The sequence below is a fragment of the Falco punctatus genome (genome assembly GCF_963210335.1).
Source record: "Falco punctatus genome assembly, chromosome: 12".
NCBI classification, from domain to species: Eukaryota; Metazoa; Chordata; class Aves; order Falconiformes; family Falconidae; genus Falco; species Falco punctatus.
In genome coordinates, this window is record NC_137592.1 from 31,537,660 (window position 1) to 31,556,028 (window position 18,369).

General features: G+C 45.9%; 1 protein-coding gene across 16 annotated transcripts in view; it reads right to left on the minus strand.

The window, feature by feature from the left end:
* NRXN1 (neurexin 1) overlaps nucleotides 1–18,369 on the minus strand; it is a 730,370-nt gene that overhangs the window by 48,341 nt on the left and 663,660 nt on the right. Inside the window, exon 1 of one of the 16 annotated variants that reach the window (XM_080407805.1) lies at nucleotides 8,162–8,451. The exons of 14 other annotated variants lie outside the window; for them this stretch is intronic. In XM_080407805.1, the coding sequence (XP_080263931.1) occupies nucleotides 8,162–8,194 (33 nt within the window). In that variant the 5' untranslated portion in view covers nucleotides 8,195–8,451. Of the gene's footprint in view, nucleotides 1–8,161; nucleotides 8,452–18,369 lie in introns of those variants that run through there. One more of the 16 variants, XM_080407806.1, reaches the window with a different exon arrangement.

Consider the following 18,369-nt stretch of genomic DNA (forward strand, 5'->3'; position numbering starts at 1 on the left):
GGGTAATTTAAACTCAAGACACAATTTCTTTGTTGCTCCCAATGCCCTCTATTAGATAGCTAGTCCTGTTCTGGGACACTGGTGCTGGAGGAAAAGCCCAACAGAGAATATTAATGGGAAAAGAAAATTATTTTTAATAACTGTTGATATTAAATGACGCTAATGTTTTAGTATGAGACGACGCACAATAAAAGGCAGTTTGCAAGGCTCCCCATGAATTTAATGTGGGGTAGTTAAATAGTGATACAAACTTTCTCCAAAATGCCAGAATAATGGGACTAATAACTGTTTTGCTCAATTCTTTGGATCCTCAAATTCAGTTAAAACCTAGAAATTATCTGGCATATTCGTAAATGAACGAGGAACGCAAAGTTCCCACAAACAGAGGAAGGAACAGAGTTTCTACATGCAAGCTCGAAATACAGGTAATCCTGCCCTCGCACACAGGTTTGTGGGGCCAGAAAGCACCGGAGCCACGTCGCCAAGCCCGCGGTACAAGAGATGCAGGCTCTATTCGAACTCTGAAGAACACCAGCTTCCACATTGCAAGAGAACACTGTTTAACCATCATTTTTCACAGTTTCATCTGTTCTTACTCTAGTCATCAACATGGCTAAGACAACATCTTCGTATTTTGCTCGCTATAGCTCATCAGTAGTACGGGCATATGTCATGCACTAATAGTCTGATAAACAACTGAAGCTGCTCGTAGTTCACTCCAGGGAGATAATGTTATTTTTCAGGGTCATCTTCTTATTTAGTAATCTCAGATGGTTCTGTCTAATTAATCACAAATAAATGAGAATCTTCTTTTGGAACCAAAACGAATTACGGTTGAGTTAGGCTTTCAGCGGGAGTTAGTCACTTCACACTGTATTTTTAGATCATTTACCCAGATCGCTTTCAGTTGCTTTATTTCCACCTACAACGATACCTAAGGTTGAAAAGCTGACTTTAATCCCTGAAGCCGTCTGGATACCAGGCTATAAAAGAAATAATGCAAAGCCTACTTGAGCAGCCAAGTCAGTCTCGGCACAATGCAAGGCAGGAGCAAGAGCCATGGGTCAGCTGCCAGAGCTCCTCAGCCTGCAGTGGCTGCACACTGGAAGAATGTTCCGACCATCACAAAAGCTGCTGCTCTTTCCTGGTTCAGATAAATCACCTATATAGCCATGGGGAACAGATATTACAGACCGTCTGGATGCAAGGAAATTGCCTTTGACTTTTTCAGGACTAGGCTGACCATCTCAGTCTTTTAGACTGCCAGAAAACAAAGATTAGACAAAGTGACAGATACATTCCTATGGGTTTAAAAGTTGCTATTATTTCCTTTGTAACCGTCTGCTGCACAAAACCAGTGAGATCTGAATGTCAGTCTGTATCCTTTCTGCCTCGCACATCATCACCAGTAACCCTGAAGGAGTATTTTGCAAAGGTCGCCTTTGCAGCCTTTTCAGATGTCCCCGCTACCACTTTACTTAGGGTATTCCCTTGATATCCCCAGCAGAAAGGGAATTATGTAGTGATAGAAATTTTCTGCACAGGTGAAGCTGCAAAGGGAAGAGTTCGAGCTGGTAAAGATGACAACTGTCAGTGTAGCCTAGAGAAAAATGTGGGGTCTTACTTTGTTATGCCTCTAGGTAAGAATGGTGGAACTGGAAATTTAGCACTGAAGATATGGGCAGAAAGGAACAAATTACGCTGATTGCCTCTCAGCCGTTTCACGTGCCCTGAGCCCTGCCAGAGTTAGCATAAACATCTTAATGTCTGTTAAGTCAGCTAGAATAACTTCAGCAAATGGAAAGGCTCCCCTGTAAAGTTCCTTCCTAACCAAAACTGCACAGGCAACCGTAATCCAACAGGCAGTGAAGGTGCCTGGACACGCCAGGGGACTCCCGCAGAGATCTCCCGCTGGTCCAGGCTGAGTTTAAACTCACGTAGAGGATGCAAACTGCGTTTCACAGGGCTAAGTCTGAAGACGAGGAAGGGTGCAGTGCCCTAGCGTTGTGCCCTTTATGCCTAGGATGAGAGGAGAGCTATTTCTGGCACTGATGCAGCGTGGGCTGAAATTGGTCACCGATGCTCACGTGGGATGTGGCAGTTCCGCAGACGCAGTTGTCGGCGAGGGCCCGGGGCTGCTCAGGCTGTTCGGTGCAGATGGACATCCTCTGTGAAATCACAAGCTCCATTTTTAGCTTGGCTTTACAAACCCCTGTGAAGCTGGCATGGGCCGGGGGAAGTGAGCTTGCCCAGATTACGGCGGTTGATGTTGACGTCAACCTCGCAGCACATATTTGCATTTGGGAGTGGAGCTTATCGGAGGGTATTTTTTTAGTGGTCTGCTGTGATTTCGGCTGAGCAGTCTCCCACCCCCTCCTTACCACCCCCTCGCTGCTCTGAAGCGTGACGGAGGCTGGTTCTCTGTCAAATTCCATTGTACTCATGCCTCAGTTTCCCCATCTTCGGTGCACAACTGACATTTATTCCAGTATCTAATATACCTGTCCTATATACCTGTGTTTTATGTTATAAAACCATGAGGTTTTGATCGCTATCATATCCCTGTTACTAAGCAATTGTAATGTGCATGAGGAACTCAGAAATACGCTTTACTCCTAAGGGCCAGATGAACTTCATTTTTGCTTCTACTCTACAATATAGTCAACACAAATAACGTACATTTGCTCGTTTTCTAAGTACTCTCGGGGCAGCGCATTTCTTAAAGACCCTTTGGTCACACAAGATAAACCAGGTCAAACCCAAAAACCGTTCTCCACGTCTTCGATGAAGCTGTGCCCTGGGTGTATATTCCGCTTTGAGGGAGCTTTAAAAATTGAGAGCGGTCACAGTGCAGACACACAGCCCTGGGCTCTAACCGCCCTGTACCTGACACGGAACTTGCTCACCAACTTTGCCATCTTACCTTCAAATAATCTCATATGCAAATTTTGAAAATCCAACAAAATCCCTGAACAATTAAGGTGAAGCAGCGCTCAAAAACAATACAAGAAAGCAAAGCGCCTCCCCAGCCTCCAGTAGGGAATAATCTAACAAGAACGTACGTGACATGGTGTATTGTAGCCTTCGTAATGAGCATGAACTAGCAAGGGAGGTTTGAAAATAGATAGGAAAGGGAATAAAAAAAATCAGAAGAACTTCAAGAAAGAAAAACAAACACAAAACTTGGGGAAATGTAAAAAAAATACTTTAAGCCTTTACTTCATGTAGTTTAGTTTTTATGGTTTCCAGCCACACCACAGCCAATAAAGAGACACCAGCAAACCAGGCACTACTGTTACTGTGACTGAAAAACGCAATTTACTCTGTGCTTAAGACCACAACTTACTATATCGCTTTCTGGATTTGTGCCAAAAACATAGAACCAGCCTCAAACCAGCAGGTGTTCTAAGGTCCTGGATGTTACAGACTATTGGAGTGAAAAATGCCTTACCAACTGAAAGCTTCCCAGCTCTTCGCTGGCAAGCAATCATTTAGTTCATGAGATGGAATTTAAAATGAATCATTTTGGTAAAAATACCATTTCGCTCATTTTCCACTTTGCTTCTGATATATTTTCAGTAACAACTGACCAGGAGATAGCTAGGTTTAGAAATCAGTTCATACATCCTTACCTACTTGGACTTCCATACTCTGTGCTATTCAGGCTCCTGCCAGGGATGTCAATGACATTAAAGTTATTAAAGTCAATAACAAAACTTCTGCTGACCTTAAGGATGGTAGAGTTTCACCTTAAATCCACCTTTTTTAGAAACCCACCCATGCTGTTGCACAGGACTAACCTGTGTGTCCACAATGTCCAGACTTCCTACAGATATAAAACACACTTTCATATCTCTGGCCTTTCCACTTTTTTTTTTTTTTTTTTTAAAGGTTGCATGCATTTTTTCCCTTGTGCACTCTAATGCATTAGTAGAGACGGGGAAAAAAAAAAAAAAAAAAGTATTTCTTGCTAGAAGCAATCTGGAGGTAAGGGGACTGAACAATAATTCGACCTTCTTTACATGTCCCATCAAAAATTAACCAGCCTCAGCATGTGGGCTGCCCAGAAACAATGCCAACAAGTATTCCTTTGGAGGAATGATGGACAAGTAACTGCAAGGGTTTCGTTGGCTGCCTGCACTGCCATCCCATACCCTATCAAAAAGCTGTTGACTTTAAGTTTTGCCCTCGGCTCCTATGTTATCTCATCTTGATACAGAACCTAGATTGGAAGCCCTACCTGAAGTTTCACCCGAAAGGGATTGCAAGATATGATCAGAAAAAAAAAAAGATTAGCCCTACTTAACTGTGTGTGACTATATAGCTAAATCTAATTATGCATCCCACAAAGAAAAAGTACAATGCAGATATAGACAAAGATAAAAAGAGAGAGGCAATGCAGAAAAGAACAGCGAAATACTGTAATCATTGAAGCTACCCCATGAGAGCAACCCCTTGTGCTTTTGAGACTCTTCCTGGATCTGCTGCTTAGAGCAGCTTGCAAGAGCAGGACAAAACACCCTATGGATTGAGAAACCACGTCAGAAATGTAAGAACAGAACCACAGAGCTGGAAATCCGAAGTTACTAACACCTGAACATGCCAAACAAGTGTAAAATTATATTTTTGTGTGGGAAAAACTGATCAGTGAGTCGCTGAAGAAAGCTTAGCTAACTCTTAAGAATTAGTAACGTGAAACAAATAGAATGACTTAACTTTCTATTAATATGCACAACTAAAAATAATTATAAAGTATCTCAAGCATAATCAAAAAGTTATGAAAACCATGTACTGTTTATCACAAGTTCTAACTGTCAAGCTTCTGCTCGGCTGGGACTGAATGTGATGTTTTCTTCAACTATTTATCTTAATGATTTCTTTACATACACACAACCCAGCCGAGCGGCGAGACCATCCCTAACGGTGTGAAGACATGAAGAGCTCTAAGGAGAGGAACCGACCGCTCTAAGCAGTGGCAGTGGGTGACCCAAGGCAGAAGGGTGCCAGCAGAGTGAGAAATCCTTTGAGGACACGGAGCAGCTACAGTTTACATGGCTGTTGAACAAATACACCATGATTTTCAGCAGCCATGAAGAGAGAAAGGGCAGATGAACAGGTAGCGGTCCAAGATGTCCTAGAAGACATCTCCCATTTGGACTGCAGCAGGTTAGAGCGTTCCCTCATCCCTGTCACCACACCCCTCGTGTTGGTATTTTTCTTAAATCACCTACCTGGGACAGAACCACGTTCAGCAAAATGTGATTCTTATTTTGAATCATCAGTATTTTAGTCTTTCCTGCGCATCTCTGTTCCTTGGTACTCCACCTGGGTACCTTTTGTGATGGCAACAGAGGATGGCTGAACCTCCTCCACCTTCCCTACCTGCAGCAAAGCCACGCTGACAACTCTTTAACTTTTTATGTCATCTCAAAGGCACAAGGTCAAAAAATAAATCCCCTCGCACTGTGACTGGGATTTCTTGCTAAATCAGCATTACTCCAAGACATAAAGCACAGCTGAGTTTTTAAACATTGTCCTTAGGCTGTTTGTCTCCTGTGAATTCCTGTTGAATATTGATCTTGGATTTAAAGGTCCAGCTGCCCACCTCATCAGGTCACCCCAGTGCGTACAAACTTGACCGATTGATGGGTTATTTCAAAGGCGCAGATACCTCAAGGCCTAAAAATAACCTCAACAACATCAACTTTTCTTTCCTTGCTTTATGCCACAAGGCTTTAGATAAGAGTGTACCTTTACAGAAATACAGGCTTACCTTCAAGGTACAGTCACAAACCAGATTTGTGTATGGATTTATTTTTCAGACACAGCTAAGGCAAATCTGCCTAGCCTTACTCATAATCAATCTTAAAATACCAGCGAGATCACTTGATATTAAACTCGAGACCAAACGTTGGCTTCTGAGATATTCGTAACGCCACAGACCTTGTATTAAGCAAATGGAATTCATTTTGTGGATGTTATGGGGATGCATCTCTCCACAGGTGAGCTACCATCTAGGCGGTTTAATGGATTTAATGGACAATTCCTCAGCTGCCCTGGCAATTACTCCTGTGCTGACCTGGAAGGATCATTAATATTAGGGAGTTGAGATGCAATTCAATTTCCACTCTGGCTCAGCCCTCAGCCTCTTCCAAGTAGATGCTGTCAGCTGTGTCAAATTATATATGATGCCTGGGTGATGTGGAAGACTATTAGGAACAGAGCTGGGAACGGCAAACTGAATTCACAAAAGTTTTCAGCCTGAACTTGAACAGTGGCCTGAGACCAACAGGCCAGAACTATTTGGCATGGGAAAACTCTTAACAACCACCCGAAATATTTTTTTGGGGGTAAAACACTATGGGAAGAGCAAACCCAGGTATGGATTAGCCCGGTGCAATGAGAGAAGAGCTGCTGCTTTATAGAACTGCATATCGAGAGATTCAAACGCACATGGTTAAAAAAACCCCAACAACCAAGCCCTGGCTTGATGGCAGAACTCTGAGGAACCCCAGCTGGCAAATGCGAACAGGACTGTACAACACACCCAGCACACCAAAGGGACAGAGCTTGGATCCTCAGCCCCAAAACTGCAGTGGAACCCCCCCAAAAAAAAAAAAAAAAAAAAAAAAAAAAAGATAGCTTAGATCCAGGTCAGCAGGTAACCTTTTCACAGGCATGAGAAAAGCCTCCCCAAACCACAGCTCCCCTCAACACCACAACCTGGAAACTGGGATCAATCTGGCCAACCGTCTTCCCCACTTCATTATCCTCCGAGTCATTCGAAAGAAAACAACATAGCGGGGAAGCTTTTCCCCCTTTCCTTTCTGTCTGATGGGAGGAAAATCAGACATTTATGTACAGACAGAAGCTGCTGCTCCCTTGCTTTCGAAAAGCCCCTTTACCCCTTTGGGCAAGCCTCGTCCTCACCTTAATCCTCGCTCACTATCGCGATACCCCGTCCCAGTCCCACCTGGCGCCAGCTCTGGTTTTGCCAGCAGAATCCCCAGGGCGTACGCAGGCGCGACAGTGCCACGGCGTTTTAACTCTTCTTGGGGAGACTGAGGGAGCCAGAGCAGATCACACAGCTCCCCAAAGGGGCCGAGCGCTCCCGCACAGCCACACGCCTTGCTCCCCTCTGCAGGTAACGCCGGCACCTCTGGAACCCGAGCTCTTTTAAATTAGATGCCTTGGAGGTTTGTTATTAACCATTGAATAAATAAACAAACAAATAAATAAATAAAGGAATGAACACCACCACCACCACCCCCCCTTTGCTCTCCAGTGTCAGAAACAAGCAGATAAACCGTCAACCTTTAAAAATTACACAAACACTTCCATTGGCATAAACATGCAGCGATTTTTCCCCTCCCCCGAAAGATTAGAACGGACTCATTTAAAAATGAAGCTACTTTGCATTATATATCACAACATATTAGTCCATCAGATACAGTCATTCATTGTATGCAATTTTTCTTATCAAAAACATGCATATAACTCACAGGAATTCCAGTTGTGCAAATGCCCACTGAAAAAAAAACCAAATCAAAACAAATACACACGTACATGCACACACACATACACGCAGATCCTGAGCCCAAATGAAAAGCATGCATGGTCAGGGTTTAAGCATCATTTAAGCCAAAATAATTGCTAGATTATTCAAAAGAAAGCAGCCTGGCAATTATTTGAAGCAGTTTTTATTCATGCTTTTATTTGATCCTTCTCAATTTGCCTTTCCTTTATACTCGTTTGTAGCAACCATGCTAAAACCCATCTCTATTTTAGAAAAGAAGCAAAAGAGAAAAAAACGAAGCATCCATGCTCTGGGTACCAAAGCGTTATTTTCTTGGAGCAGAACAACAACAACAAAAAATTAAAAAATACAATTTAAAAGCTTTTCTATATTTAAAACAGATATCGTGCAGAAATTTGCTCTTAATATTAATGACATGCAATCTCCAAGGAGACATATTCTAATTTAAAAAAAAAAAAAAAAAGTCATTTTCAGTAATCGGTGCAAATGCCTTTTTTTTTTTTTTTTCCCCTTTCTCTCCTTTTCTTTCTCTTTCCTCCTCGCTGTCAGACTAATGGTATCTTAAACCCTGCATGCTGCAGTGCTTCGCCTGCGCTCTGCATCGGCAGTGAGAGAAGAAGCTACCTGAGAGTTTTCACAGTGCCATCTCATATCCATGTCTGCCTGGCTACCCTGCGTGCTTATAGCTTTTTTTTTTTTTTTTCCTCCCCTTAATTCTTAATGGAAATCCTAGGAAATTTTAGTCCATCCTCTGAAATCAATACTGGTGACAGGCGCGCTGCCTGCCGCCGCGGGAGCCGGGGATGATGAATTGCCTGCGCATCCGCCCGGCCTATCAGTGCCCGGCGCACGGGCGGCGGCGGCGGCGAGGCAAGCCAATGGCCGCGCCGGCCGCGCAGGGGGCGCGCAGCGGGGCGGACACTGCGCGGAGCCGCCGGCGGCAGCCGCGCTGCCGAGCGGAGCCGAGCGCGGCCGGGCGGAGCCGAGCTGAGCCGAGCGCGGCCGGGCCGGCCCCGCCCCGCCGGGCAGGGGGCAGCGGGCGGGAGCGCGCATTCCCCGCGCGGCAGGGAAGGGGGGTGGGGGGCGTGTGACGGGGGTGCGTGGGGTGGGGTGGCGATGTGTGGAGGGTTTGTCTGTGGGGGCGGGGTGTGGGGGGGTTAGGGGTGTGTGTGGAGGGGGTGAGGGGGGTGGAGGGTGTGTAGGTGGATGGGGGGGGGTGGGTGGATGTGGATGGGTGGAGGGTGTGTGTGTGTGTGTGTGGGTGGGAGGTGGGATGGGGACTGTCCAGGTGGGTGAGCGCGGGGGATGGGTGGCGGTGTGTGGAGGGGTGCGTGAGGATGGGTGGAGGGTATGTGTGGAGAGGGGGTAGGAGTGGGGGGTGGGGGGTGTAGGTGGGTGAGGGGGGGGCCGGCGGTGCGTGGAGGGTGTGTGTGTGTGGCTTTTGTCATTGCGGTGGGGTGGCTCAGGCGGTGTGACATCAACATGTGACACCGCGGCAGCGTCATCAAGTGCTTTAACAGTAGAGGTCTGAAGAATAAACCACAGACACACTCCACCCCCACCCAAGCCCACCGAACCCCACAGGATGGAAGCATTCGCCTTCATTTCGGAGCCACCCCGTGTGTGACACCCACAGTGTGGCAGGGTGGCATCTGGGCTGCCCCCTGGACCCCCACCTGCCATACGCACCCGCCATCGCCATGGCCATCACCCACCCAGCACCCCGAGGTGCTGGGGCAACCCCAGCAAAGCAAGTGACCCGCGAGCACCGTTCAGTCCAAGTGCCGACGACCCCCAAAACCCAGCTGTGACGCCCAGCCCACTTTTGGAAACCATGCCTTTGAAAACAATACAGTCGTATTTTGATTTGTCCCACTGCAAATCTTTCCCCCCTTTTTTTCCCCATTTTTAACTTCACCATTTTAGCGAATCCAAACAGTTGCAGGAGTTAACAGTTGCCAGGCGCCAGCCGTACTGTCCTGCAGGGCTTTGCCAACACTGCTTTCAATAATGGACAGCCGTGCTAAGGAGAAGGACAAGCACGGTATGAAAAAGCCGCGTGAAATTGCCTTTGCAGCTCCCCTAACGGCAGCTCGCAGCCGATAAGGTTGCCCTGACAGGCCTTACCCTCTTGCGTGCAGCTCAGCGGCACCAGTTTGCATCTTTCTGAAGGCGTTTGGAACGTGCAACACCATTCAACAAACCACCCCTCCGCAGGCGCGTTACGGCTAATGGCCAAAGCACATGGCAGTAAAACAAAGCTAAGGCTGCGGCTCCATATCCGTTACCACAGAAAACCAAACGGATTGGTAAGGTCCCGTCTGCAGGAAAAGCATCTCCCTCCTCTAACCCCAGACCCACGTTCCACCCAAAGGTGCGTGGCTCAGGGTATTTGGTAGCCTTGCATAGTAGCGCCTTGATTTTTAATGTACAGTTATTAAATTTTAAGCCCATGTAATGGGTGTCTGCAGTTTTCCTTTCCCGATGAACTGAAGAAGAACCCAGCGCAGTGGCAGCTCGGTGGCTCCTTACAGGACACGGGGGCCGCCTACATACACCCACGAGGCTGCAATTCAGTCGCAACAAAGCGGATGCTGAACGCAACGCCGCACGGCTCGCTGGAAGCAGCGGGGCTGCCTGTCCAACACGGGGGCTGCGTGGCGCTCGCTGGAGGGAAGTTGTTGCAGCCCTCTCCAAACTAGCCAGCTGCAGCAAGGTCTTTTACCATCTCACACCAGCACACTCTTCATGCCAGTCCCTCTGCTGCCGCCTTCTCATCTCTCCCCACCCAGGGCATGCATTTTCTGCTTCCTCCTCGGCTGCTCCCTCCCCACCGACTCTCAACCACTTCACAGAACCAGCCACAGCTGCACCTTATCTACATCGGCCAACCCACCGCCCCTGAAGCCAGCCCACAGCTGTACATTATCAATGCTAATTAGCCCAGCTTCATTTCCACTACAATAAGTCACTGCCCTGAGCCTCTTAGAGAGGCAGGAATGGACTCTTGGCCCTGAGGCTGGTGACCTTCAAGGCACCGTGCCAGTTCTACACGTTGTTTCCCAAGTTTGCTTTCTTCTAGTGTGGGCCAGCAAAATTTGAAGGTGCCCTGGAGATGGATGTTGTATTTTGATAGGTCCCCCCAGCTGGACATCACTGAGCGTTTCCACCCAGAGCACCCTTGGCCCGCTGAGGAGCACTCTAGAGACGCCCAGACCCCACCACCCCACACCCTTCCCCATGTGAAGATGGCAGAGGACACAGCCAGGCTGTAACGATGGGGGCTGCTTGTGCGATGTTTTGCTGCAGGGGTGGCAGCAGTCAAACCTTCCAGCCTTTTCCATCCCTCCCTTCCCAAGGACCAGGGCAGAGCACAGCCAGGGCAATGCTGACCCTTTGCAGCCCTGCTCCGACTGCCCTGGTGGCACCGGCGTCCCTGGCTCTGGGTTGCCTGAAAGCAAATCCTGCCAGGGCTGTGTCTGCAGTGAAAGGAGTTCATCTGGGGGGCAAAACAAACATGGAACCCGCTGCTATATTCATTAAGAAAAAATATCTAAATGAGGATACTAAATACTGTTTCAAGTGGTCCTTTCACATCCATTAAGTCCAGCTGTCATTAACCCCAGCATGCACCTTCCTGAAAGACAGGACTAAATTATCTGTGATATTTGGCTCGAGGCACTTTTTGGTAGTGTGATTCTACCGTAACACCGTTAACAGTAACGGACTGTCATATGTGCCATGTGCGGTTATTCCAACGTAGCAATAACAGCAATGGTATAAGGGAAGGGTGGCAGATCCCGACTCCTCCCAAACGCTGAGCAGCAGTCTGTGAGGATGGGATGCTCTTTGGGAAGCCTTGCCTTGAAGTGCTGGCAGAAATGCCGCAGAGTGCGGCTTGCCGTGAGCCACGCTAGGTCAGAAAGGCGTAACGCACAGATTCTGGGAGCCCAGCGACACCCAGCTTGTAATGGAATTCCTTCTGTTGGAATACCCCTCCATCTAACCAAGTTCGGGGTGTTTTTCTTTGTTTTCCATGGAGATGCAGCTGTATGTGTGTCATGGGTGACACTACTACAGCGTGATACAGAGATACAACAGACATTGTGGTTGGGACAGATTTTACCCAAAGGACGTGAAGACACTGTAAGCGTTATGGGCTTAGTAAGGCAAAGCAGTTAGAAATGCACCTGACTTTACACTCAGGGACTCGTGAGTTTACTTTAAGTAGATTCCTGAGTGCTTTGTTGAATCAAGTCCAAATATATATATAAAAAAAAGAATGCTAAATTCAAAAAAGCGATGAACTTGAATTCACTTGAGTACACGCTCTCAGGCTGTACATGAGTTTTCCTGAATATATATACTTTGCTAAATATATACAAAATACTGCTCAAACCCCTGCTTGTTGATGCAGCAAGGGACAGGAAATGAGTAGTATGGCATGAGTAGTACCGCATATATTACATAGCAAGGGACATTGTGGTAAGTATCACAAAAACAAATCTATATAGTTACTAAAATGCAGAACCAGCATTATGCAGCATTAAAATGCAGAACCTACACCAAAAAAATGACATAAAATCCAATACACACAACGGAGAACAGAAGCCAAACCTGAGATCTGATTTAATTCTAAATATGCTACACATTTCATTAACTAGACAAGAACTGTACAGACATACCATCATTAAAATCCTTGCTACTGCACAGAACAGGCAGTTAAAATTATTGTAATTGATCTAGGAAAAAGATCTACCCAAGAGCAAGAAAGCCCCCTCTTTTTTTTCATTTTTTTTTCAGATACCATTTTATCAAAAAAAAAAATTGCACCTACAATTCAGACAGAGGTGGAAGTCTTAAGTTCTTACACTTTAAAGCTAAGGGCGGGCACAAATTAAGCAGTTTGAGATGAGAATTAGATTTTTTAATACAGGATTAATCTCTGCACGAACAAATCACATACTTAAACTTTGTGTGATGAAACCCCCAAACCAAAGCCAGAAAGCACCGGACAGTCTGCAGGAGTTTATCAATACGCGCACCCATGTGCACACGTAGCTGCAACCCTCGAGAGCTACCGTACAGGCTGAAGCACAGTAACCACCACTTGTAACGCTCTTAACAAATGTGAAAGTTATGTGAGTTTCAAATATAAACTTCTACGCGTCCTTGGGGATTAAATTGGCATTTTGGCTTGAGAGTAGCATCACTGTCACGCTCAACGGCCCCCGCTGACGCCCAGTCACCTCTATGGGAAACATTTAACAGCTTTGAGGTGCGCGTGGATCTGCAGCCTACAGTGAGTTTTACCTTTGTAATTACCCATATGCAAATTCATTCCTGTCTGGAGAGGGCTGGCATTAAGGAGGTAGCCTTATGCTTTTTACAGAACCGGGACAGAATTTGGGATGTCATCAATGTGACACCTTCTTTGCTTTGCCCCTGCAGACTTCTGCCAGGCTCCGCTCTGCTAAACTACCAAACTCTGGGAAATAAATGCCAGTGTCAACACTTTCTGTCATCTGTGTAACACTCGGTGCACTCTGTACCTGTGACAAAATTACCCCCTTCTGGCAGGAGGTCTGTAATCTCCTTCCTGGAGGTCTGAACTTTCCCATCACGCCGTCAGCCAAACGGCGCCCATCAGCCCGCCTGGCAGGTACCTCTGTTCCCGTGGATCGTAGGGAAACAAGCTCGACAGTGATGAAAACCTTTAAGAGAAGTGCATTCCACTGCTTGAAAGGTCAAGATCCTCCCCCTTCTTTAAGCAAATGGAAGCAGAAAAACTGTCGTCAGAAAAAATTACCCTCTCAAGAAACCATAATTTAGATCAATCCTACCTGTTTGGAACTAACAGCTGCCATCAGGCTCTAGTCCCAAAGCCCGTAGTGCCAAGAAACAGATGAAATGTACTCGTTTTGCTGGGCACACACATATTTTCGTTCTCCGCTTCCGATTACCTCCTACTTATTTTCCCTACCTTTTTTCCCCCTGGTCTTTCCAAATACTTCTACACCTGGTTAATCAACACATTCATAATAATACACAGGGAAAACTTGATGATATGCAGCTAGTATGCTAATTATATCGGGCACCTTTATTTTGTCTCAATTGTCTCCATAAATTACATTTCCTACCTTTGCAAATATCAACACTACCTGATTGCTCATACCTTTCTGGTTTAGTCATAAGTACTTGGTGCTTTATCTAGAGTGGAGGGGACAAATTACACGGCAAGAGACACAGAGAGAGACCGAGGAAGCAGGAAGAAGTCAGCTACTTGTATTGAAATCTTTTCAAGGATGATTAAAAGTAAACAACTGCAAACCTCAGCATTTTTGAAAAGGCAAAATTAAACACGGGTGGAAGGTTGTTTAAAGCTGAACACCTGTAGAAGAAAGAGGAACAAATTTTGTTCCTCGATGGATCCTATGGTCAAAAGGAGATACTGAAAAACAGCGTATGATACCCTTCGGGGGGGGGGGGGGGGGGGGGGGGAGGATAAATAAATAAATATATAAACATAGATAATCAAAGACTGCATGAGACAAGCTCAGAACAGCATTCTGAAATCTGGAGGTATTGTGCCCATGTTTTGCTAATAAAATAAATATAAAATAAAATAAATACAATAAAATGCTAAAAATAATCCAGAATGACAATATCTAATTATTCACAAAGAGCCATTTTGCCTCTCTAGCTACACAGAGATACCAGGTGTGACGCGCAGAAAGTACTCACCCTTGGTATCCTGTGCAGGCTGGGAGAAAGAGGTTTGACCCCCTTTTTTTTTTCAATCTGGAAAGTATTAGGGCTGCCTTAACTTGCACCTGGTTTTCACCACCTAAAAACTCACAAAGACATCACCTGCCTTATTTCTGCCCCAGCTGCACCTCTGTGCAGGTCACAAGGTCCTAAATGAACCAGCCCCAGGTGCCGGCAGGGATTCCCGGGACCCTGCCTGCTTCTGGGGGGGCAAAGGCAGTGCAGAGCAGCCACCGACCAAACCTCTGTCCTTTGTTATTTCCAACCCACCGCAGTGATTTTACGGGTGCTGTTCTGGTTTCTGTGGGTGTCAGCTGGAGCCCCAGGTTTACTGGGGAACCTGAATTATCTCCAAAGGCTCAGCAGGATAGGTGAGCCCAGGGAACAGGGTCAAGCTTGCCATGGCTGAGGCAAAAACACACTTCTAAATTGCGTAAAGGTTTTCTCCTCCTGCAAAGAGCAGCGGGACCCAAAGGAAAGGGGAGGAAGAGCTCCGGTGCCTGCAGCAGCACGCCAGCAAGCTGTGTTTTCCAGAAGATACAACAAGAAGTTGCAATGGGGTGAAAGCAGAAGTCAGGAGCCGGGGGGCAATGAGAAGAGCAAGCCCCACATACGCCTTTTGCTCTGTGCCCTTCGGCATGTCCGAGGTCACGTTTGCTTCCCCCAGCTAAGACCAAGCAAAATAAACAAAGAAAAAAAGTCTTTGTGTTCTTTCCTCCTGGGTACAGCACGCGTGTCTGTATGTGCACAAATAAATAAATAAATAAACCGGGAGCAACTGCAGATGGGGATATTCTGCAAACAATAAAGCTAGTTATACCATCGATACCTTTGTCAACATTCGATACTGTTTCAGCACGATTGTGTGTTTCAGAGATGATGACATTCACAGGGATTCTCTCATCAGCTCTGGCAGGGTCAGGAAAGACTTTACCCCCCGTGTCAGCCTCCCCTGTGGGTGACAGGGCCAACTGCCTGCACCAGCATCTTTACAGATGGTGAAACGCGTACCCTAAGACACAAAGCTGTTGCACCAGAGAGCAGAAAGAAAGGTGAAGTCTCAACTTCCAGCATATTTTCCCCAGGCGTGGCTTTGCCCTGCTCCATCAGAGCTAGCTTTAGCAGCTGGGGAATTCTTGTTGCAATTTCAACATTTATAAAATGGTTTAGCAGAGCAGAGAACGTCATATACTGGCTTTGATTGATCTTGATCTTCGCGTTTCTAAAACCTTGTTGTTCAGAGAAGATTGATATGAATACATCATTTGTTCTACTTCAAAATCATACCTTTTCAGAGACACCCACATAACTTAGCAATAGATGTACAAATGCATTAATTTTTGGCCTTGCTACATTTTGCAGAGTGGGAGTATAAGGAAAAAAAAAAAAAGAGAATGTGAAACCTTCCTTCTAAATTAAAGGTTTCATATCCTAATAAATAATTTCTTTGGCTGTTAGTAAACGCTTCCATTATCCCCTAATGCAGAGAAGCCCGCCGAGACTGGGTGGCTGGCTGCTGCTTGTTTAATCAGAAACCTGTTGTGACTGTCCCAGCAGGTAAACAGCAGAGCCTGGGCTGCATCTTTCTGCTGCTCTGCGGAAAAACAAAGCAGCTGTTGACAACCTACGGAGGCTCCCACAAACACGCGGACCCCGTAAAGCGGGGTGTCCCTCAGCGCAGTGATGCTAAGGGCTTCCTTGAGCCCCTGGCTTGGGTTGGGATGGGAAGGATAGCTGGGTGACAGACGCAAGCAGTGGCTGAAGGGAGCTGAGCCTCCCGTAAGCTGATGAGGATGGCAACACTGAGAGAGGAACCTTCAAATGAAGAGCTAATTAATGGGTACGGTTGTGTGCTGGTTATCAGGAGGGCTTTAATTACAGGCCTAGAGGAAGAGTGCAAAACTAATGAAGGAATTCACATTTAGCAGAGAGTATCTCGCTCTGACATCAACCTCCGGGTGATGGGAGATGAGGAGACTGATGGGCTGACAGGGCTGCTGGCATCTACGAAGCACAGGGCTGCTCACCTGCCTCTCTGCCAGCAGCCCAGTTTAAAAGGGAAGGGGTTTTACCACGGAGGAGACCAGAAGGCAAGCAAGAAGAGCCATGCAAACGACACCACAGTCAGATCAACCCACAGGCAAAATTAAAAGCAATGGGAACCACTTCACTTCTGAATGAGAAACTTGTATTCTATAAAAGAGCATAACAGAACAGGAAACTGAGCTTGGTACTTGGGTAGCTCTAACAAAAAGAAAGAAAGAAAATTCCCCCACAAAAAAAGGAATTTGAATACTTCATGAAAATTACGTGATGTTCACACTGTACTTAAATTACTGTTTTGGCTCAGCCACTTTGCCATGGGCAAGAGCTATACAGAGTTGTTGTTGGGTATTAGTTGTTTTTTGTTTGAAGTTCATAGAATTCAAAGAAAGACATTAGGGGAAAAAAACCCAAACCCCCCAAACCCCTAAGACAGGCATGCAGAGCCCATACAAATTCATGGAAAGACTTTTGTGGATCATGGCAGAGGCATTAAAGGGCTGGGTGAGAAATCCTGGTCCTTCTGAAATCAACAGCAATTCTCCCAGGATTTAAATCTTTGTTTTTTTCCAGACATCCCAGAGTCTGTCCTCTGATTTCATACGTCTCTGGGAAGCAGAGTCACCTACAAGCACAAGTGAGAGGTCCTCCCGAGAGCAGCGTTACCATCACCTTGCCAGTCAGCGTTAAGGAAGGAGGAGAGGATGTCAGCACCAACTCTCCTCCTGGGCAAGGCTTCTGTGCTTGTAGATCTGCATCCTTAAAAATTTCACGCACATCTTTAAGATGAGTGCTGTTAGAGAAACTGGTTTGAAGGTGGAATACATACTATGCATTGTTCTTTATGGAAGACAGAGATAATCTGGCATATTGAATGAGTACAGAGGCATGTGGTGCAAGTAGAAAGGTTTACCTACCTACTGGTGTTCACCATTTTTCAAGCTAAAACTCTGACACACTATTTATATTCATTTCTATCGGTACATACCTAGTTAAAACACAAATTAGCCTTAACTTTCATTTCATTACAAGAAGACATGAAAAATCAAAAGCATATTGCTCATCATGATGTTATTCTTCCAGTGCGTACGCAGGGTATTTCAGGGGGAAAAAAAAAAAAAAAAAAAAGGAGTTGTATTTTTTTGGCTGATTATCTGTCAAACAGGCTGGTTGTGCAGGTCACAGCTCTGTAAGCAGTCAAATAAGCTCATGATGATAAACTGGAAATTACAATATTCATGTACGAGGCCACATACAAGCATGTATACCCCTACATGTTGGAAACACCCTATTTGTTTTCTGCTTTGTTTACTATCAAATCTCCTTATTTCTCTTTCATGCTAAGAGACAAGTAATTAGAAGTCTACTAATCAATAGACCATTTTATTATCCAGTGCAGCTCTGAATAATCCTCATAATTTAACTAGCTTCTGAGTAGGCCAGCAGGGAATACGTGGAGGAAACAAAGAATTTGACAAATACCAAGGGCTAGTCAGTACAAGCAGCTTTCAAGAAAATAAAAAAGCTACCCAAGATTAGTTTTAAATAGCAGAATCAAAACAAGCGAAATGCAAATCTGCATTTTCTTCTTTCCCTTGCAGTAAAATTGACGGCTGCTTTGCCCAGCTAAGCCCCGGAGGTCAGGCGTGCTCTGACTGCTGGAGGTGGCACCTCCTCCTGCGCCAGGGAGAGCTCCTTGGCCACAGGAGGGGTTTTTTTGCTCAAAGAAGGGAAGGGAAGGAGTACATTATCATCCCTCAGGGCTCCCCGACAGGTTAAGGTTTCTCTGCCGAAGCCTTGTAAAGAGAAGCTGCAGAAGAGCTGCGTGGAGCAGCAGCATCCTCGGGCAGCAGAGCCAGGCGCTCTCCAGGCTCCGTTAGGGCGCCCATCTTAATGCCACCAATGACACCTAACTAACAAAGAAGCAGGAATATACCTTCTGTCACGATATTCATATATTCACAGATTACAAAAAGAGGCACTTCACCTACTCAGACCTCTCCCCCCGCCCCCTTAATTTT